The sequence below is a fragment of the Nanorana parkeri genome, unplaced genomic scaffold (assembly GCF_000935625.1).
Source record: "Nanorana parkeri isolate BGI_ZX_2015 unplaced genomic scaffold, ASM93562v1 scaffold468, whole genome shotgun sequence".
NCBI classification, from domain to species: Eukaryota; Metazoa; Chordata; class Amphibia; order Anura; family Dicroglossidae; genus Nanorana; species Nanorana parkeri.
This window is the reverse complement of record NW_017306736.1, coordinates 852,787-875,924: the sequence shown is the minus strand read 5'-3', so window position 1 is coordinate 875,924 and position 23,138 is coordinate 852,787. Positions and strand designations below refer to the sequence as shown.

Below are 23,138 nucleotides of genomic sequence, written 5' to 3'. Positions count from 1 at the left end.
AAAAGGGGGGGCTCTGGGGTGAAGGGGGGCTTCTAATGTTAAAGGGCGAATTCTGATGTGAATAGGGGCTCCTGATTTGAATGGAAGACTTTGATGCAAAGAGAGCAACCTCACTTTTTTATGTGTTTTTGCGTGGGGTCCCCCTATATATTTTAGACTGGGGTGCCTAGAGATTTTGGATACTTCTTTAGGGTGCCATGAGTGAAAAAAGGTTGATAAACACTGATCTAGAGGACCATGGGTTGTGTCCCTGACATCTAGGCTGCAAAGGAAGAGGCTGTATGATGGTGGATCTAATGCAGCCCAGAAAAGAGATGAAAAATGTGCTGCTGTAGTGAAATTTGGGGGACATCCGACATCCAGGGGAAACAGATCTGGTGAGGCTTGTGTACAGTTTTAATGACATGGTGCAAAGGCCATCGGCAGCAGGGACCAGTCAGTGTTGTAGTACATAACTTTGAAAAGGGTCAGATTTGAGAGGAGGCACATGTGCTTTTCAGCTACACCCATCCCTGTTAAAAAACTCCAAAAGGAAATTTACAAACTCTGTTTTTACTACATAGGGGAAATAATTAAATGTATCTTGTGAGCAGCTGCTTAGGGCTGAGAATCTGCATATACTGTGAACAGCTGTTCAGGACTGATCACTCATAAATGGGGTTTGGTCTATTCATTGAGTACTTAAAGGAAACACTAGTAGAATCTTGCTTAGAAAAACTAAGTTTAAATTCCTTCTATCCCGTTTAATAGAAGAAAGGAAAATTAGGATTGCATTGTCCTATACACTGAGTGGCCAGTTTATTATGACCACCTGACGTTGTAGGCAAATTAGCTATAATTAGCTATAATTTCGCGCTGAAGTTGCTAGAGGGCCAGACCATTATAAATAGGGAAGCGAAGCGATTTAACAGCCTTTGAACATGGAATGATTGTTGGCGCGAGCCATGGAGCGAGTATCAGCAAAACAGCAATATTAGTTAAATGTTCAAGAGGGGCTCATTGTTAAAGTGTTTAAAAACTGGACTGTCGGACGAAAATCTGGGTCTGAACGTGCGAATTGTGCCCGTCAGTGACTAGTCAATGTTAGGGGAGAACGGAGAGTGGCAAGACTGGTACAAGACAGCAGAAGGGCAACAGTGCAGTGTCAGATTCCTTGCATCACCTTTCAACATCTCGTGGAGTCACGAGGCGGCCCAACGAAGTCCTCTCGTGGAGTTATCTCGTGGCCCAACGAAGTACTGATGTGGTGGTCTTAATAATCTGGCCACTCAGTGTATAATCAACCACTACAATAGACATAACATTCACTGGGAATCATCATTTGCTCCTTGTGCAGGCTCAACCACTTCTTTCCTAAGTGCCTAAGCGGGTTCTCCACATTTAATTTACTTTTCTAATAATATCTTACTATTATATTTTGTCACTGGAGGGTCACAGCCTGCAGTATGTGCATACTGGCAATGCTAATTATTAATGCGGCCCCATGCAGATCTCCCAGTCAGCATATTTCCAACAGATACTGAGAGAAAGCCTCCCAGGTTTCCCTACAGCCTAAGGGTATATGGTCATATTACTGACAAACTATCCTCTCAGCCTCTGCTTAGTACTTGGGTCCACACTAATTGGGAGGTCTGTATGTTGTTGCACAGCGTACCAAACGTAGACATGCACACATACATACACCAGAAAAAAAAAGTAAACTATATACAAACATAACTACAGTTTGCACACGTAGCTATAATATATTATATCTCACCTCATCAATTACCATTACTAGAGGGTATATATCTTCTGACAAGTAGTTGAAAAGGCACCAGAGGAAAAAAGCATCTCTATTGGAAATCACTTTTCCAGCTGGATGATAGTTCTTTTTAGCTGTCAGAGTCCAACATAACTCATGGAAGCTCTCCTTTACAAATGTACCTTCTACCACCTGAGGGTAAACAAAATAAGACCACAAAGACGTAAATTATGAATTGTTAAAGCAGAATGATAGTTACAATAAGCATTTCCTGTAAACGTATATCATATGTCGACTTTTTAATTTTACATGCTCTGAAAATGCTTCAAAATCCACACAAGAATGCTGTTATCAGAAAAACACATTTTGTACTTCTAGGTATGGAGGAGCATGGGACTCGCATCATATGACAGCGCTGGGCCGATTGCCAAGCATAGTGGCATGGAGAGAGTCTATATCCCTGAGTAAGCTATGACTTGTAGCTTACACAGGGTGGCTTCTACTTCTAGTGGCTGAATGCAGTGGCAGGAGAGTGAAGGATACTTAAGCATATCCTGCTGGAGTAGGGAGATAAAACTGCACCATTACATTCATACATACATTTAATGATGGACCTGATGCTGTATTTTAACTGTTCACAGACACTAAGAAATTCTTGTGTAGACTAACAGAGAAATGTAAATTTTTTTATTGAAAAAATAAACAAACCTTGTCCAGTATGTATTGATTCAAATATGGCATATAACCCTGACTGGACACTGGGCCATCATCATCATCACGAAAATGATCTTCCAGCGCCACAGGATCATGAGGAATACATAGGACTGTATAGAGGTTGTGAGACAATACCTGGGTAAAGGAAAAGCACACATCAATAAAGACCGAAGCAACAAAGGTAGATGAAAGATGAAATATACACTGTTGCCTTTTTCATGTTATGATAGCCTTTTTAAACTAGAACTCTTCCTAATGCATTCTCTATTAGTTTTAGGTGCAGTAAGACTCGATTGGTTCCCTTGCAGGGTCTTCAGTGTAGTGCTGCAACAACTAATCGATAAAATCGATTATAATCGATAATGAGAATAGTCGTCACCAGTTCTCATTATCGATTAGTTGATTTTCGATTAGTTCAATCCCCGCAGCCACTCTGCTCCTCTGTTTTCTTCCATCCTGGTGCTGGCAGCAGCGGTCTGTGTCCCTTTCAATCCCCGCTGCTCTTCCCGCCTGTATCGCCAGAGGCAGCGGCGACAGAGACTACTGCAGCCGGCACCAGCGGTGAGAAGAGACTGTGCATTCCCCTTCTGCCGCCCCCCACGTACCTCCGCTGCTACACCCGTTCCTCCTCCTCCTCTGCCCACCCCTTTCCTCATCCTCTGCTCCCCCCTCTTCTACCAGTGTTCTAAATTGCAATAGCCAATAGCAGGCTGGCTATAGCTCCCGCCCACTGCCTGCTGTCAATCAGCAGAGGAGGACCTTAAGGAGAACTTTCTCCTTCAGTTCCCTCCTCTGCTGATTGACAGTTATAAAAAAAAATATAAAAAAAAGTGTGAAAGTAATTTTTGGTTTCGGCCTAAAAAATTCTGCTGTAGGACGTGTGTTGTGGCGCCATTTATTTCAATGGCACTCCAAACCCGCATCCTGCCCACACTGGAACGTGCGATACTGCAATGCCGTGCGATTGCAAAAAATGTGCATGCAGTTTTATTCTGAAGTAAACTTTGCTTGTAATTTGTGTATTTCATTGAAAATAAAAGATGGTATTTCATATTTTTTTTCTTTAACCGATGAATCAAAAAAATAAATGGCCAACGAATCGATTATGAAAATAATCGTTAGTTGCTGCCCTACTTAATACTGCACGTGAGGAGTATCTCTTCCATCATGGACATAGCCATGACAAGCAAATCTCTGCTGTGACCTGAACTTCATGGATCCTGTTTATACACCCTGAATGGTTTCCCCCTAAGAATGTGCAAAGAATGAGAAATGAACCAGAAAAAAAGGTTTGAAGAAGAACTCCATGTAAGGTGTTAAATTGATAACTTTTGAAACTGGAAAATATTTTAAAAAATGGTATAGTAATTACATTTGTCTTTTTATTAGCTTCATATAATACTCTGCACAATAGCTTTTACATGGGAAAGGCAGGGTCAGCACTCTCCAAGGTGTTTTGTAGTACAATAAGGCCAGATACACAAATTTGCCATGCATTACCACGTGCAAGTTAACATGCATTATTTCACGTTTCATCATTACTTTTCGTGTTAACAAGCGCTGCGGTAAAGTAGTCCATTTATTCATTTTAAATGGGCCGTCAACACACCAGAAGGCACGAAAAAAGGGACCTTCACCTTCTTCTCACATGTTGTTGCGCTGGCAAGGTGAATTGGAATGCCATTTAAAATGTACGGCACCGCAACTAACCACCCCATGTATTGCAGATTTTACCACACAAAGCACAGGCATGAATCTGGCATAACAATATAAACATTTCTACAGAGATGAGAACACAGTGATGACCTTTGTGTAAGTTCATACTCCGTGACCGTGCAGCAATTGTGCACGAAACCACGCGACCATTCCCACGGTCACGGAATCTCACACCACTGCTGATCGCGCTCGAGGTGCCATTCTTTTTCAATGGCACTCAGTCTCGCCACGGAGATCTTGCAGTTTCCCGCCGCGATTCCGCCCATGCAGAAAGGCTGAAAAAAACGCTGCATCACGAAAAAGTTACATGTACCTTTTTTCAGCGATTGCCGAGCAGATGTAATGATAATCAATGTGTGGCAAACGTTGCGTGCAACCTCACACAAATGCGCAGTCCCAGGATCGCCCAAGCGTGCACCTGGCCTTATCTGCTGCTAATTCATAATCTAATTAGCAGGCTGGTGTGGGTCCTTAAAGGTGCCCATACACCAGATTTTCTGTGGTCAGATGGAAAAAGTGCAACAGATTGGCCCAGGTGGAGATTCCTCCATCCACACAGTTAAGTGTAGATGGTGGAATCTGTTGCACCTTTTCCATCTGACCACAGAAAATCTGCAGATAATTTTAAGGTGTATGGCCAGCTTAAAGGTGCCCATACACTGCACGATTATCGTACGATAATCGTATGCGATCGGGTTTTCGTACGATAATCGAGCAGTGTGAACGGAGACGTGCGACCGTTTCTACTGTACGGTCGCACGTCTTCTGTCGAACCAGCATGTTCGAAAACCAGCCGGGAATCGTACGATTCTCGGCTGGTTAGAACGGTGCTCGGAAGATAAATGCTGAACGGGCCGGTGTGCGCACGCGCACACTGCCCGTTCAGCATTGCGGTCATCGGAAGCCCGCCCCTCAGGGTGGCGGGCTTGCGATGATCGAGAGTGCGATCTGCCTGTCCAAGATAGGCAGATTGTACGTTTTTTTAATCCCTTTACAACCATCGCAAGACTAAAGTCTTGCGATGGTTGTAGAGTGTATGGCCACCTTAACAAAGCAGTGCTGCTTAACTGCAGGGTAGGAGTTAGAAGACCAGCTTAGCTATGCTATATGGCTATTTGCCTGGCTCACAAGACTAGCTGTACAGAATTGCAAATCATTCAACAGACAAAACAGTTCACATATTCAATTTAGTATTGTATTTAGCTGTTTGCCTGGTTTTCAGCTATAAGTTGTAAACATGTATGTACAATACTATAAAATAATACTTTATTATTTTATGTTAGACAGAATAATGCATTTTGAGAATTAGCTATAAATACAAAAACCATATAATGGCTGTGCGTGCTTCAATAAGATCTGTGCTGGGTAAAAAACTGTGGTTTGCCAGCAACTGATTTGTACAGCCATCTTTATACCAGTGGTTAAGTACTACTAATGGGTAGAAATGCACAAATGACAGAGAAGCACAGATAATTCTACATTACATATCTTCTATAGTTAAGACTTTTCCCCACCCTCACCACTTCCGTTGCTCTTTTACTTCCTGCTCTGCTGAGGTTTTCCTGCTACATAAAAGCTGCTTGCGTTAGCCTAGATCACTATATAGTATCAAGGAGATACCAAGACAAGCAGAGAACATGGAAACATGAGATACATTTCAGTTAATCTGACATTTATAAAGTAACATTGCAAAAATTGCTTTTTACACAAGTTTACTGTTGAACAGTGCCTATATTTGACATGCATGTTCTCTGTGTTCTCAGTCTTTTTAATTGCCTTTCCCATTTTGTGTTCCCTGGCCCCACCTATTTTTTTAATCTTGCTGATTGCCACGGCATGCCATTGTCTTTTGAAGTATAGAGCTTTTACATGCACAGGCTAAATGGTTGCAGTAAAATAACCTATTGTGAATGTAAAATGAATGTCAATGCAGGTCACATAAACCACAAACAAGCAAGGAAGGCGCCCACATGATGATAAAATAATAAATCATTAAAAATAATAATAAAACCCTAAGCACATTAAATTTAAAATAAGGAAGTATGATATGTACGATAAATATAATTCCTATTCTTTCATTCATATCTATCTGTAAATATGGAGAGAGAGACACTCACACAAAAATCTATTACATAACAGCCTCCACCTTCTAGCTGCTTCAGGTAGTTATCACTACTTCTATGGAGGTAATCCATCTGGCCCCCATACAGAAGCAGCTGTACCCTGTGATACAGTCATATGTAGAGGGGTGTTTTATTCTTATGCGCAAATCAATCAGCATAATAGTCAGCTTTACTGGGCACATGGGATGGAGCAGGAGGTGGCACAAGCCAACAGGACTGGGGGCATTGAAAATTTGAATCTAAATGTGACTCAAAATATAAATAAATAAATGCAGATTATATAAATACACATATACTGCAAACATAACAAAGCTAAACATATCTGATATATTGTTTGCATATATATATTAATAAGAAGTATATGCACAAAAAAAACTAAAATGCATCTATGTAATACATGATAAAAACTGCAATAATAAAAAACGTAAATTGCTTAACCACTTGCCTGCCAAGCTGTAATTCATTATCAGGCCATTTTTCAGTTTTCATGATAGTTTGAATGAAATTTACTTGGTCAAGCAACACTGTACCCACATGACTTTTATGCAGTTATTGAGACAGACAGATTTTGCTTTTGGTGGTATTTAATACCCAGTAGGTTTTGGTTTTTTTTTACTATATAAAAGGAAAAAATACAAATATGAACACCCTCAAAATGACCCCTTTTTGGAAATTAGACACCCCAAGGTGATTTCATTTTTTTGTCACAATGTTTTGGAAATGGAGAAACATGGTGGTAGTGAGGGGCTTGCTACTGGTGCACATGGCATCATTAATGGACAGATCATATACAGAGGGATGAGGAGTTGAAGGGAGTAACTTACAAGTTACATACAGTGGGAGGATGGAGATGAGGGGGTTAATGTGTAGGTGTGCAGGAAAAGGAAAGTAAAGGGGTAATATACGGGTCCCAAAGAGACAGGATGGAACTGAGATGTACAGGAGTGGACGATCATGAAAGGGTTCAAAACAATCCCACCATCATATAAATATCTTAAATATGCTGCTGCCTGTGATCTTCTACTAAATAATTATTGATTGATTGATTCATTAATTTATTGATTCATTCATTACTTCCTCCCCTCGTGTGTTTATATTTGTGATCACTGTGACTGATCAGCACAGCAATTGCAAGGTACAGAGCCACTTTAATGGGCTCTGTTTATTATGTCTGTGATCTGAGCTTTCTAATAACGGTTCAGAACCAGACAATAATGGGCGCAGTGGCCGCCCGTGTGTGTTTTCTAATTGCAGTTTACAAAACGTCAGTCCAGAAATACATGTTCACTTGTCACCCATTTTGTTTTAAAATACAGCGCTATGAAGCTGGTTGAAACATTTGAGGAACTGGAATACAAATATACTTCACTGCCCCACTGATGGGCCCACCCACAATCCTGCAAATTGGCAACTACCATGCTACCCATTGAGAACTACAATTGCCACAGCATGATTGAAATTGTAGAAGATACTCTTCTGAAAAAATAGGGAGATTTTAAAAATGAGTAGCAGAAAGTTATGGTCCAAATTCATTACATCTTGCTACAGTCCCTAACAGATATATGGGACTGTCAGGTGGTTGTCTTTCCAGTATTGACCAAAAACTATAGCGTATAGGTTTTGGGTGGACTGAGCCTTTGATTGAAGCTTTCTGTTTGTGTAACATCTAATAGTGTTATTTCTCTTAAGCTGGCCATACACCTATAGATCTGCAGATTTTCTATGGTCAGATGGAAAAAGTGCAACAGATTCCTCCATCTACACTAAACTGTGTGGATGGAGGAATCTCCCACTGAGCCAAGCTTCAGTATCTGGCTAGTCGGCCCCGCTGGCTCTCAAAATACCTGAACAATCTGATTGGATGCAGGCATTGTTCAGGTGTTTTGAGAGCCATTGGCGCTGATTAGCAAGATACTGAAGCTTGGCCCAGTGGGAGATTCCTCCATTCACACAGTTTAGCGTAGATGGAGATTGACAAAGAAACACAGAGGGCGCAACAGCAAACACAAAAATAAAGCACTAGCTAGTTGGACTGCAATGTGTATAACGAACACATTGCAGTCCAACTAGCTAGTGCTTTATTTTTGTGTTTGCTGTTTCGCCCTCTGTGTTTCTTTGTCAATCTGCATCCACAGGTTCTCCTCCTGTTTCCAGGGCTGCACACATGTTTGTCAGTTAGCCTCCCCCATCCGAGAGCGCTGTTTATGTTCTTTTTGCCTAGCGTAGATGGTGGAATCTGTTGCACTTTTTCTATCTGACCATAGAACATCTGCAGATAATCTATAGGTGTATGGCCAGCTTTAGGGGTAAGTGCAAGAGCAAGGCTACGCAGTATCTCTAGTATCTTGACCCTTCCTTGCTCGGTCTAAAAGAAAACATAAAGGTTTAACTAAAATCTATGTACTTCCACCCAAATCTATTCAACCCTAGCATGATAAAATCAAGTTTTTTTAATATAGCAATTTGTGGCATTATAACAGGAGATCTCCAAATACAAGAACAAGCTGTGTCTGGCACACTACATGGAGATGGTGTTAAATGATCTAACGTGGCTTAAAAAACAGAAAAACTGTATGTGGTAAGCAGACCCCTTTGCACAAGGAGCTGCCCAAACAGTGTGTCAAAAGCAGACCTAAGTTAGCAGTTGAATAGCATTCTAAGATTGCATTTATCAAAGACATTCCAGACACTATGCACTAAAATAGACGTGTTTAGAAAACACAATGCAACCAAGGTGTACTGCCCACTGTGGTCAGGATAGGCTTCAGTGATATTTGATTGCCTAAAGCCGACCTAGATAGTGGTGAGCACAGCCCGCCCACAGCAACAAACATGCTCACCAATTGAGTTTATTTAAATTAATAATGCAAACTCGTTAACTCATATCAACCAATCAAACTTTATGCCACTGAAAAGCTGAATTCTGATGTTTTTCTATGGAAATGCTGCACTTTGCAACCTACATATGCCCTTTATCCTAGATCTGTTTTCTGCTGCCATATTTCCTTGTAAGATCCATTAAAGAGACCCTGCATGTAGAACTTTTATGGACAGAAAACAGAGAAAAAAAGAAGCACCCTCTGGTTATACATACATTATTATTACAGCCTGCCACTGGCCACAGCCCGAGTCTGCCGCTCACCGCCAATGTTGGTGGAGGGGGGTAATTACAGCCTAAGGCTGCCACTGATGCTGGGGGAGTATTATTACAGCCTGCCACTGACCACCAATGCTGTAAACGTTTAACATTACTACCACTGACCAACACTGAAGGATTGAAATCACTTAAAGTATACCAGTTTTGGGTGTTACTATTACTGCCTCTTACACCAATGGGGCTTATTTTCCTTCCACATTACAAACAAAACCCACTTTATTGGCCACAACTTCAGGTGTTCAGTGGGTAGGGCATCACATTTTTCATCTTCATCTTTTCAAGGCATCCCTCCTAACTATTTTCAGATATTGGCAACTATGCTTCTCTAAACTCCTGCACGTTGGGTGGATTAAAATACCAAGTTCAGTATATGCACAAAGTTGCAACCGTACTTAAAGCTGCAGCTTTCCACCCACCCCCAGCGTGCATGACATTTAAATTTCAAATCTGTAGTTATCTAAGGAAAGACTACAGAGGCTGCCTGCTAAAAATGCTAGTTCCGTGTCTGTCATGCTACTCCAATTTCTTCTGTACTTTCTGTGGAGCTTATCTGGAACAAGTATGTAGACCAGGAGTCTGCATGACTGTATCAAGTTAGGGATTACAGAAGCCAGAAAAGATAGGCAACAAGCATTTTCACTAAGGCCGCATTCACACCTGTGCGTACAGTACATTCCACGAACGTGTGCCAAACACACACAAAAACACGTGCTTTGACGTGCGTTGATGAAAGCGCAGCAAAATGTGCTTGTGTTGCCATTCATTTCTAATGGTACGCCAAATGTGGCAAGGAAGACAAGCCTTTTTGCATTGCATTTGCGCACAATAAAAAGCAGAAACGCACAAGCCAAAAATGCAGAATGCCTGTTGCAAAATTTGCAAAATGTTTTGCTGTGTTTGCCACGCGCTCAGGACCCTATTGAACCCAATGGGGACACATGGCAAACGGAGAACTCGAGCGTGTGCGAACGTGGCGTGCATTTACAGAACGCGCAGGTGTGAATGCAGTCTAGAGTGCAGTCTAGAGAGGCAGAGATAGCTGTCAATCAGGCAGCGGGGTGGATCCCGACACAATTGTCGGTATCCATCACAGCTGCAGTGCACAGCTATATGCTGAGTTTTTTGATCACAGGAGGACATTAGTAAACGTCCTCTTGTGACACTAAAGAGAACTAGGCAAAAAAAGGTTGGGCCACAGTTCTCTTTTAAATAAACTTTACAAGTTAAACAAAACCTTTTTTTTATATCTATATCTAATCACTGCCAGGATCATAGGGATTCTGTAAATACACTTTAGTAGCTGCAGCTACTACAATGTATTACAGTGTCTTCCGGCTCCTGATACATCCACTATGCTGAGCAACTTCCCTATTCTGTTAAAACGCAGAGTCGTCAGCTGATGTCACCATCCCCATCCAAGCAGAGAACGTCTTATATTCAGGAGAGACCCTTAAATATTATTTTTGTGCTGGGTTTTTTATTTCTCTTCTTTACCATTAATATTTATTCTTTTTGTTTACATTCGGTTTGTTTGTTATTTTTTTTCAATGTCACATAAAAGGAAAACGTGCAAAATTGGAAAAAATAACACATTTTTTAATTTGCAAATACCTTTGCCCTGCTTTATATCAGAAACATGATTATAGTGTAATTTTAAATGAAAAAAATAATGAAATACAATTCATACTTTTTGTGTACAGTAAAATCCCTTTTTTCTAAACGCTGGTGAAAATAGAAAAAAATGCATCTTTTTTGTTATTTTATCTCTTTATGTCTATAAATTACATATAAACTAAAATAATTTTGGCCAGTAAAAAAGCATAGTTTGTCACCATGAAACAATGTATGTATTATATCTTAAAGTGAGATTTAAGTCACAAATTTTTTTCCCTTAAATTATGTCTCTTAATCCGATCTTCTTCTTCTTCTTTCCTGTCCTTTTCATCTGTCTCTCCAGCGCTGCGGCGGGTCCCCGATCCAGGGCCGACTCCTCTGGGCTTGCTGGCACTTCCTGTCCCACGGTGTCTGCATGCTGGTGCACGCGTCCATAGACTTACCTGGTGTCTCTCCTCGCTTCCCGGCCAAAAATGTGATCTGCGCATGCGCCCGCCCCAAGATGCTTTGCGGCCGCCCGTGAATTTTCAAATTTTCGGACGGTCGCGCGCGGGGAAGACACATGTAAGTATTAACCCTTTTCAAAGCGTTTTTTATTTTTTTTTACACTTCTTGCTTATATCTACTGCTTGCTATCAGTAGATATATGCAAAAAAACCGGAGGATTTAATTATCTTTTAAGTAATAAGAAAGTTATTGCCAAATAAACAGGCCCATAGTAGAAATGTAAAAATGATTTGGTCCATAGGAGGTGTACAGGTATGGGAGCTGAAGAGGTTAAAGTAGACTACCCCCACACTCCCCCCAAAAAAAGAGGACATATGCACTATGGTGCCTGCAAATTTTCCTAGCCAGGCCTCACACATCATACACACAAACACTTCCAAGAGACTGGCCACTGGCCACAATCTGTCAAAAATCAATATTGAGTGTAAACTTGTAACAGCTACAGATATCAATTCCGCATTTTATTGTTATTTGTTACTATACATGGGGGTAGGTGGCAATACCTTTAACCTTTAAGCACCTGAAGCTAAAGCGACACATGCACTTCCACGCCTGCAAACTAATGAGGAAAAAATGTAGACCCCCTGCCCAGGAAAAGAGCAGACTTCTTGTTCAGGTCAGATGCCCACAGGGTAGTACAGGTAAGTCGTTACCTGTCCCAGTCATGTGGTGTATCATGTGATCACATGACTAGAAGATAATGAAAGAGAGGAGAGTTTTCCTTCCCATGAGGTGCCTGATCTTAGATTTCTTATCTTTCCTTATTTTCAAACTTGTGCAATTGCTGCTTTACTGGCCCGGGCCTCAGACTGAAATGTTAACATAGCATGGTCCTATTCTCGAATTTCCAAGTCGACCCAGGTTATTTCCTCTTCTAGCACTTATTGCTGATGCTGCCCTGCTCCTGGTAATTAAAGGAGAACTATGAGGTGAGTGCTTTTCACTCACCTTATAGTTCTAGCCGACCTGTGACGATGAGTCTGTCACAGGTCGGCTCAGTAGATCGAGAGGTGAGCGAACACATACCGGCGTTCGCTCACCTCTCGGTCCTGTCACGGCCCTCGGCCGTGACAGGGGAGGGGCTGGATTCCCCCCTCCCCGCTCCGATCCGCCAGCGCTGACTGGCAGAACGGACGGGGGAGGGGGCGGGTACAGCTGGCTCTGCCTCTAGGTAGGCAGAGCCAGCTGTCAGCCACGCAGCTGGGCGTTATACTGAGCCTAGGGTGACGGGAGGACGCTAGTTTGTGTAAGCCCGTTACCCTAAGGAGAACTATGGGGAAGAGCCTTAATCCCATAGTTCTCCTTTAAAGACCTGTTACTAGCACTAGATGAGTAGACAGAACACCTTTCACAATAATTTCAGTACCAGTTAGACAGGAAGTGAGTGGGCTGTTCCTTGATGTTCTCTTGCTCTGCTTCCCCCATTCTTTACACAACAGTATATATTTTGTAGACATTTGAAAAAAAAATTATGTATGTACACTCATGCCACTGGTCTTTCCAAGTACTCGGTATCTGGCAGAGACCTGTGGCAAGACTGCACATGTGCGGGAAATCCCCACGCATATGCAGACATGTCACAGGCCTCTGCCAGGCCTGATGGCTGCTTGATCTGTGAGATCCTGCTAAGTGAGACCCATACAAAGCTGGATTAGCCTCTAGGACTGCCATTATGGGGAAAATTGGAAAACCTCTACTGCCGACTAAATCTCCGGCTCCTTCTGCTACCCAATTGAGTAAGCAGGTTCCCGAAATCTTTCGGACACAGAGGTCGGATACCTCAGAAGCAGCCTCCTCCAACATGGTGCCGGCTTCATCCAGACCTGAAGACTTCTCCCTGAATATGCACAGCTTGAACCTGGATCCATCTGCAACCCCTATCTCATCTTACCTGCAGCATCTCCCGACACGGTCTGAACTCAATTCCATGGCGTCGGATATCAAGGAGGCTCTCTGTTCTGCAGTCTTGGAACTCCGTAAGGACATTCAAGATGTCAGCCGCCACCTCCAGGTTGTAGAAAGAGCAGGTCGCAAGTAAGACGCAGACATTGTTCAGCTGCACTTGCAGCAGGACTGCACAGTGCGTAATCTCATTGACATGCGGAGGAATTTAGAAGATCTTGATGGGGTGTGGTCACTAAGGGGCGCTGTAAAGCTTTCTCGCACAGGGCGCCTAAAGCCGGCCCTGATCTTGATAATAAGGCGATCTAACATCAGGATCATCCTTGCGAAGGCTTTCCGCCCTGTGCGAGGAATATGGTGTACTGTCGAATCTTTCCATTAATTATTCGAAATTGGTGGCACTAAATTTGAGTACACCGGCGGATGGTATTACACATTTGAAAAGCACATTCCTGTTTCAATGGACCCCCTCGCATGTTAAGTACCTGGGGATTAAGCTCCCAGCCTCTGCTCTAGGCTTGTTTCACCTGAATTTTCAGCTAATCTTATTGACCATTAGGAAGGACCTCAAACAATGGCGTGATATCTCTTTCTCGTAGTTTGGGAGAGCTGCCCTGATTACAATGAATGTGCTGCCGAGATTCTTGTATTTGCTTCAGGCTGTACCTATTCGGTTGCACAAGTCATACCTGAAGAGCATAGAGGCAGAATTTAGGAGCTTTGTCTGGAAAAATAAACACCCTAGATTGTCCTGGACTTTGCTGACGGCTCCCAAGCGATTTGGGGGCCCGGATACCCCAGGTATCCATGGCTATTACCTTACCTGTCACATTAACAGAATTATAGATTGGCACATTACTGTGACATATAAGTGCCTCCAAGCTGTGGGTGGGCATGGAATTTTATTGGATACCTCATCCGTTTTCCTTCGTTACTTGGCTTGCGGATAAGTTTAGACCTGCAATCCTTAAAACTCACCCTCAGATAGGAGCTTCTTTACATGAGTTTTCTTCCTTTAGATGCAAATGACTGTTGAACACCCCAGATTGTTCTCTAACTCCCATCGAAAGATAAACCTGACTTCCCACCGGGTTAAACAATGGCCCAGACCTTTTTAAAAAAAACAACGTTTCTTAAGCAAAGCAGACCTAACAACCTCCTCTCAGATAGGTCGTATTTTCAAGTCAGACAATATCTGAATATTACCCGTTGGTATAGGACGCCTGAAATCCTACACAAAATGAATCCCACTCTATCTGAGGTCTGTTGAAGATGTGGTTCTGACGTTGGCTCACTGCTAAATATCTTCTGGATTTGCGCTTCGCTTCAACTGTTTTGGAGACGCATCCACGATCTGATATGTCAAATCATGGGGGTAAACTTGGAGTTCACTCCCAAAGTTTTCTTGTTACACCTTCCAGACCAGGATAGTGATGGCCCCATGAAGTCCTTACACAAGCACTTCGTTAATGCACCACGGTCACTCCCAGTTTGTGGAGGGATACTCATGCTCCCACAATTGGGGAATGGCTAAACCAGGTGGTATATACTTGTGAGATGGAAGAATTTCTCTTCACCAAGCAGGATAAACTTAACACGTTTTACGGATATGGGCATCTTGGAATCTATTCACCTGTGGAGAGTTGTATGCTAGTTTGAAATTGAATCCTTCTTTGGTCTGTCCCTGACCTTTGATAATATTTTTGTGGATTGGTTTGAATGGTTATGACAGGACTTTATGAGAGGATTGGCATGTTCCCCAGTGGGAGACTACTACTTTCGTGTGGGAGCACGACCTCTGTCTCATTCTTTCTTTAGGCTGTCTTCTCCCTTCTTTCTACTCTTTCCTCTCCCCCTACTCTTTTGTTGCACATCTTCTCCCCCCGATTGTAGCATCCAAGTAGAATTAACCCACCCTCACTACTGAACGGGGGATTTTTATAGGTTTTCATTGCACTCATACTCAACTTTCTCTTCTGGTGTTATACCTCTGCTGAGATACATAGTAGTGGGACCATGCTTATGATCACTCCTTCTGATACGATCTTTATTCTACCAATAAAGCCAATGAGGATTGACTTCCTCCAGTTATGTGTATACAATGCAATTCATATATTGTTATGTTGTGTACTATACTGTATGTATACAGTCATGGTCAAAAATATACACCCCTGCATTTCTGTCAGATAATGCACCACTTTGCACAGGAAATTGTTGCAATTACAAATGTTTAGGCATTCTCATGTGTACTTATTTTGTTTACATTGGTATGACACAAAAAAAACCCAAACCCGACACATTCCACGCAAAACTCCAAAAATGGACTGGACAAAATTATTGACACCCTCAATTAATATTTGGTAGCACAGCCCTTGGAAAAAATACAGTAACTGAAATCAATCGCTTCCTGTAACCATGAATGAGTTTCTTACACCTCTCTACAGGAGTTTTGGACCACTCTTCCGTCGCCAACTGCTGCAGGTCTCTCAGATTGGAAGGGTTCCTTTTCCCAACTGCTGTTTTGAGATCTCTCCACAGGTGCTCAATGGGATTCAGATCTGGACTTATTGCTGGCCAGTCAAGTACTCTCCAGCACTTTGTCTGAAACCATTTCTGGATACTTTTTGACGTGTGCTTTGGGACATTGTCCTGCTGTAAGACCCATGACCTCTGACGGAGACTCAACTTTCTGACACTGGGCCCTACATTGCACCCCAGAATTCTTTGGTAGTCTTCAGATTTCATCATGCCATGCACACAGTCAAGACATCCAGTGCCTGAAGCAGCAAAGCAACCCCAAAACATCAGTGAACCTCCACCATGTTTTACTGTAGGGACTGTGTTTATTTCTTTAAAAGCCTGATTTCTTTTTCTGAAAACAGTAGAATGATGGACTTCACCAAAAAAGCTGTCATTTCGGCTTTTTTATGTTTCTGTGTCAGCAGTGGGGTCCTCCTGGGTCTCCTACCATAGCGTCCCTTTTCATTCAGATGGTGACGTATAGTGCGAGCTGACATATTTGTACCCCGTGCCTGAAGGTCAGCTTGAATTAGTCTGGAAGTTGATGGAGGGTCTTTATCCACCATTAGAACAATCCTTTGTTGTAATCTTTGATCAATTGTTCTCTTTCCTCCACGTCCAGGGAGATAAGCTACAGTACCATGGGCTGTAAACTTCTTGACAATATTGTGCACAGTGGACACAGGAACATTAGGCTCTCTGGAGATGGACTTGTAACCTTAAGATTGTCCAAGCTTTTCCACAAAAACTTGGAATGCAATTATTTCTTGCAATTTAGAGAAGGTGACAATAATTTTGTCCAGTCCATTTTTGGAGTTTTGCAGGGAATGCGTCAGATTTGGCTTTTTTTTCTCCACTTTTTTGTGTCATACCAATACAAACAAAAGAAATAAACATGAGAATGCCTAAACATTTGTAATCACTACAATGCCCCGAGGCCGGGCCTCGGTGGCCTTGTGGGAAATCCGGGCCTGACTGTATATATTATATCCCCATAGTGACGATACGAGGGGTCATACAGAAGAGGAAGGCTGAGAACCCTCCCTTGTAGGAGCTTCTATATGAGGCTTGCTTGGAGCAGTGTGTGAGCACAATGCAGGTTTCAATGGGAAGAGCTTGTTACCAGCAGCTGGCAAAGCATGAAGACACATTAAAACGCTCTATACATGCATTTTCTTGCATTGCAGTGCCATATACCTCTATGGGCCTCAAAATGCATAACTCATTGGTTAACCTGTTTTCCTACGACACATGCATTGTTTTGTATTCCAAAACAATCTTAATGTTTTGTTAAAACATGAAGATGTGAATGGGTCCTAACACTGCAAAATGTACATTAGTGTATGTCAGGACTACCATTTTTTTTTGCTTCAATGCTTAAACTAATGGAACAAGCCTTCAAACAGGGTCCAACAAAACATTTTTGGGGTGCCAATATGTTAGAAATTATATTATTTCATAGCACTGTCATTTGTGCCAGAACGGGATATATGCTGTTGAATTTTTTAGTGACACTAAACTCAGGAGTTAAATCTTAAAAATGCATTCAAGTACCTTAATAATTAACAAAAATTTACCTTATTTGTGCATCACCCAAATCATCTCTGCAATTCATGCTGACACTGTCCTTCCTTCTGGAGGGTGGCTACTTTTTTCCTCCATAGTCCCTGTGCGTGTTGTATAGTAGCCATCGCTCCAAGCTCACTCCCATGATGGACTACAATCTCAATACAAATTAGTAAACTAAACGTGAGATTGTATTCCATCACAGAAGTGAACTTGCAGCGGTGGTTACTTTACAACAACACAACACAAGGACCATGGGGAAAAAAAGTAGCCACCCTCCAGAAGGAAGGACAGTGTCTACAGCTGAGTGATGCACAAGTAAAGTACAATGTTGTTAATAGTTAAGGTACTTAAATGCATTCTTAAGATTTAACGCCTGAGTTTAGTGTCACTTTAAATTGGCGGCTCAGGCAATAATAAAAGGAAGTCCACAATTCTCTTATTACCAGTCACAAGGGAGGAAATCAGTGTGTACATTCCAGGACTGATAAGAGGGGCCTCAGCCTCCAACCCAAGTGATGGTGAAACAAATACTTTAATGCTAGCAACAAACAAAAAATACTATCATTTAATGCAACAGTTGTTTCCGAATCAGTCATATCATTTAGAAAGCAACAAGACTAAATGGGTGGTTCTATCACAAAAGAAAATCCAATCAAATGTAAAAACGTCAGAATTTTCATGTCATAATGAGCATTTTCTCCAATCAAAAGAGCTTGCTACTGCACCAATACTTGTCCAGACTGTCATAAGAGATGCTCAGAACACTCCCATTACTTGTCGATGCTGGGCTATGTATGGCCACCCTTACTGGGCTGAGCAGTAAAATATCTGGACCTGTGCCAGATACATCTACTTAACCACATGAAAACCGTAGCTTAACCCCTTTCCTGTCCATGCCATTTTTCAGTATTCAGCGCTGCGGTACTTTGACATTTATTCCGTCACACAACGCTGTACTGAAATGAATTTTATACCATTTTTTGGGGACAGATAGAGCTTTCTTCTGGGGGTATTTAATCACCACTGGGGTTTTTATTTTTTACTATACAATAAAAAAAAATGCTCAAAAATGTTGGAAAAAAAACAACCTGTTTTCACTATGTTATAAAACATTTATATTTACCCAAATTTTGGTAAAATATAAAAGACGGGGTCACGTCGGGTAAATAGACACCAAACATGTCAAGCTTTAAAATTGTGTGCACCTGCGAAATCGCAAAAAACTACATGGCCAAAATTGGCCATAGGCTACGCTTTAAAAGCTTTTACCGCTCATCAGTTTAGTGTTATCAGTGATTGATTTCCCAGAATTATTAGTCACACTCTGGTGTTCGCGGTGATATGTAACATGTGTGGTGTAATCGTTGTTTTCGCACGTAGGCCCACCCAACCTGTATTTACGTTTATGTGTGCGGGGGATTTAATTATTATTTTTTTATTATATGTGACTTCAATTTTTTTTTTACTTTTTGTTTTTTTACACTTAACTTTATTGCTATCACATAGGGGGCTAACAAGTGCCCTATGTGATAGCCAATATACATTACAGGTCCTCTTTATGGAGACATTGGGGGTCTCTAAGACCACTGTCACCCCAAAGAAGCTGATGAAGCAGGGAAGCTTCACCAGATTTTTCTCTGGCTATAGCAGCCAGAGAAATGATAGCTAAAGGTGGAAGTAATGTAACACACATCACTTCCGCCTTTAGAGAGAGAGGAGATATCAGCAGTGGGGAAAATGCTGATCTCTCCCCTGTCATCACTGGAAACAGCCGCTGTGCCGGTCTCGGGCCCGCAGGGGGTGGGGGGTGTAATACAAGTGGAGGTGGCTGCACTTTCTCATCATACAAGCGATCGGGCCGGTATAGAGAACGCTTGTATGTCAGAGCCGGTACCGGCTGCTAAAAGATCTTTGCGCGGGTTCTGCTGCTCGCTCGCTCGCTAGCAGAAACAAAAAATCACGTAGAAAAATCACTTCCACCCACCTGGAAGAGTCATACTTACATCTTCAATCAAATTCGAAGACATCACAAGCCCTATTCACACTTGTTAAGGCAATTTCGAAGCTTTTTTTTTTGCATGTTTGCACGTTTTTTATGCGTTTTTAGGCGTGAGCATTTTTGTTTAAACCACTGGAAAGCTAATTTTTTCAGTCGCTGCTATTAAAGTCGAAACCCCAATTCACACCTGAGCATTTTGTTGTGCGTTTATCAAAGCGTGACAATGCTCAGCATGAAGAAACCCATTATTTTCAATCTCAAAATGCTTCAAAATCACCTGAAGCTCACGTTTACACTTGTGTATCACGACATAACGTGTTGTGTTTATACACATTTGTCATGCATCTTGCATAGGACAACCTATACATTTTATTGGGCTGCCCTATGCGCGAAAAATGTGCAAAAAACGCCTTATAGAGCTTTGAGCCGCGCATATTTTTTGAGCGTTTGTCAAGCATCTTTGTGTGCAAAATGCACATTTTGCTTGCCACATTTGGGGTGTCTTTAACAATGTATGGTACTGCAAGCGTGGCACACGTATTTTGCATGTTTTGTGAAAATCTTGGATATTGTGTGCATTCACGCACTACACAAGTGTGAATGGTTGTGAAAACGCTCACGCAGAAGTGTGAATGGTGGGGCTAAGGGCCCAAAATGTGCAATTCTGTCTATTCTGAAGCATGGTCACATTCTCCAGCAACCCACCTTCCCCTATCCCCCCACTAACCTAAATCGCAGGGTTCATCTCTCTGGAGGTTTCTATTTTTTTAATTTGTGTGTTATTTCATTTATTCATCTATTCACAAATCAATTCACATGATCTGTAACTGGAAAGTCCCATCTTGCTTTTTTTTTTGCGTGTTTAGCAAAGGCTTGCAAAATTGCAGGATTTTGTGCATGTTCACGCACTACACAAGTGTTAATGGGACCGAAAATGCTTACACTGAATTGTGAACATGTGATTCTGCCATGTTCTGCTGCTTACAAGAAACATGCAACTCAACGCTCAGATGTGAACAGGCACCACTGAAAATAATAGGATCCTTCATGTTGATGCTTCAGGAAACGTGCAACAAAACAAACACTCAGGTGTGAAAGGGGGGGGGGGGCTAATGCAAAAAAATGGCAACCACTGGTATACCTATTTTCTGACTCCAAACTCCCTCTCTAAGACAATTTTTTAGACACCAGGCTACAGACAAAAAAATAATATTGATTTAATGAGTCTGCACTTTGCACACACACAGTGCCTGAAATGCCTTTCTCAGATTAGCAGTGGGACACAGGCAGACTTAAACTGACACTATTAACAAAAATGTATCTTATTTGTGTATCACTCAGTCGTAGATCCTCAAATCATCTCTGAATTGGTGCCGACACTGTCCTTCCTTCTGGAGGGTGGCTACTTTTGTTCCCCTTGGTCCCTGTGTGTGTGGTAAGATAGCCACCACTCCAAGCTCACTCCCGTGATGGACTACAATCAGTTTAATTTAGTTCTAATTTGTATTGAGATTGTAGTCCATCACAGGAGCAAGCTTGGAGTGTTTGCTACTTTACAACCTACACAGGGACCAAGGAGACCAAAAGTAGCCACCTTCTAGAAGCAAGGACAGTGTCAGCAGGAATTCAGAGATGATTTGAGGATCTACGGCCGAGGGATACACAAATAAGCTACACTTTTGTTAATAGTTAAGGTACTTGAATGCATTTGTAAGGTTTAACTCCTGAGTTTAGTGTCACTTTAATAGCAGTATAAAGGTGTATCAACATCAACATGCACTCACCTTCAGCTGGGACTTGGAAACTTTGCCGCTCTTCTCAGTGTCAAGCGAAGTGAAGGCATACCACACGGACTTGAGCAGCTCGTTCCTCAGTGACATGCTTTGCTGTGTCTCCACACCCTCCCTCTCTGCTAAATCATAGAAGCTCTAACTGTATTCTGCTCTACAGACTCCTGCAGCTGCATTCATCACAAGACGAGCCAGCACAAGCCTTCCATTCACTCAGTAGATCAACTCTGAGCCATCTGCCATTAACACTATCCTCTCTAAACCTTACCTAGGTGCAAAGTTATCCCCTTACACTGCAGGCATATGTCCAGAAGTTGGTCTACAGCCTATCACAACACTGGCCACAGTCTAATGCACCTTGTCACACTGGACTACACTGCACTGTCTGTTCTGTTCAATGGCGCGGTCTGCTAGACTCACTACAACGCGCTCTGCTGCACAGGCGACCGCAGGCACACTCACATAATTACACTAATTGTACTGATCCTGCCTGTGACACGTTACACAGACACTGTTACATCTACCACTTCCTGCTGACAAAGCCACCCAATGACAAGGGACTCTATCTTCACCACAAGCACTGGGCATATTAAGACTTACCATATATAGGGGAGAGCTTTCCACTGATAACATCAGTAGTCAGCATCTTGTTCTGAGTGCACAGGAACTGTACAAATCTTTTAGTGCAACTGTCTAGTGTATACGCTTAAATATATGTAAACCTAATTATTACAATCTCTTAGGAACTTTAACCCCTTAAGGATATTTTTGCTGCCAAGGCCTTTTTTTTTTGCACACGTTATAATCAACATTTTAGGCCTGAAAATTACTTCAAACCCCCAAATATGATATATTTTCTGAAAGCCAAGACCCTGTAGAATAAAATGATGGCAGTTGATAATTTTTATGTTGCACAATATTAGCGCAACTTTTTATGAAACCAAAGATATATATTGAAAAATGTACTTAAGTTCAATTTAGTGCCCTAAAATGCAATATAATACCCATTTCTAGTAAAATATAAAACATGGTTACATTGAATAAATACCTGACATTCCCAGGTTAAACATTTTGTGCGTCTGTGAAACTGCGACAAAATTCAGTACCCCAAAAAGTCCATAGACGACACTTTAAACGCCCCTACAGGTTATCGGTGTAGAGATACACATACATATTGGCCCTAGAATTATTGCTCTTACTCTGGCGTGCGTTAAGCTACCCAACATGTAGCGCGATCGTTGTTTTTGTACATAGGTGCACCCGAAGCATCTTTACGTGAAGACGTGCGTACTCGCAGGGGCCTTTCAACATTTTAAAATTATTTTTACCTTTTATTTTATTATTTTGTAAAACTTTTTTTTTTTAATACTTTAATTGCTATCAGTGACGTAATACTCATCGCTCCCGGTCCCAAAGACGGAAGTTCGCCACTCTCCTCCCCAGCTTCCTGCCGGCACCCGACATGCCGGTCCCAGGCCCTGCAGGAGCGGCAGCGCAGCCGCCAGCCGGATTTACAATTGTATACAGAAGCCTCCGGGAGTCTGTTTAAACGGGCCCACTGCCAATTACGTACTATGCCGCAAAGGGGTTAAAGGGTATTGTATAGCGTAGAGCTCATCCCCGAAGGAGCCGCTGTTCAGGTTCTTCTGTCCCACACCAGGATAAACTGCCCAGTCTAGATCCAAAACACACCAACACACCTTGTGAAATGTACTGTATATATTGGGCTTTAATGATAAAAGACAAAGCCATACATTTTTGCAGGTAAAAGCTGGAAACCGACTAA

General features: G+C 42.0%; 1 protein-coding gene across 2 annotated transcripts in view; it reads right to left on the bottom strand.

The window, feature by feature from the left end:
* DEF6 (DEF6, guanine nucleotide exchange factor) overlaps positions 1 to 21,670 on the bottom strand; it is a 59,146-nt gene extending 37,476 nt beyond the window's left edge. For both annotated transcript variants that reach the window (XM_018560602.1, XM_018560603.1), the window contains exons 1-3: positions 21,347 to 21,670; positions 2,450 to 2,590; positions 1,757 to 1,933 (exon numbers count right to left, since the gene is read on the bottom strand). In XM_018560602.1, coding sequence (XP_018416104.1) covers positions 1,757 to 1,933; positions 2,450 to 2,590; positions 21,347 to 21,442 — 414 coding nt within the window. In that variant the 5' untranslated portion in view covers positions 21,443 to 21,670. The remainder of the gene's footprint in view (positions 1 to 1,756; positions 1,934 to 2,449; positions 2,591 to 21,346) is intronic.
* Between the last annotated feature and the right edge of the window lie 1,468 nt (positions 21,671 to 23,138).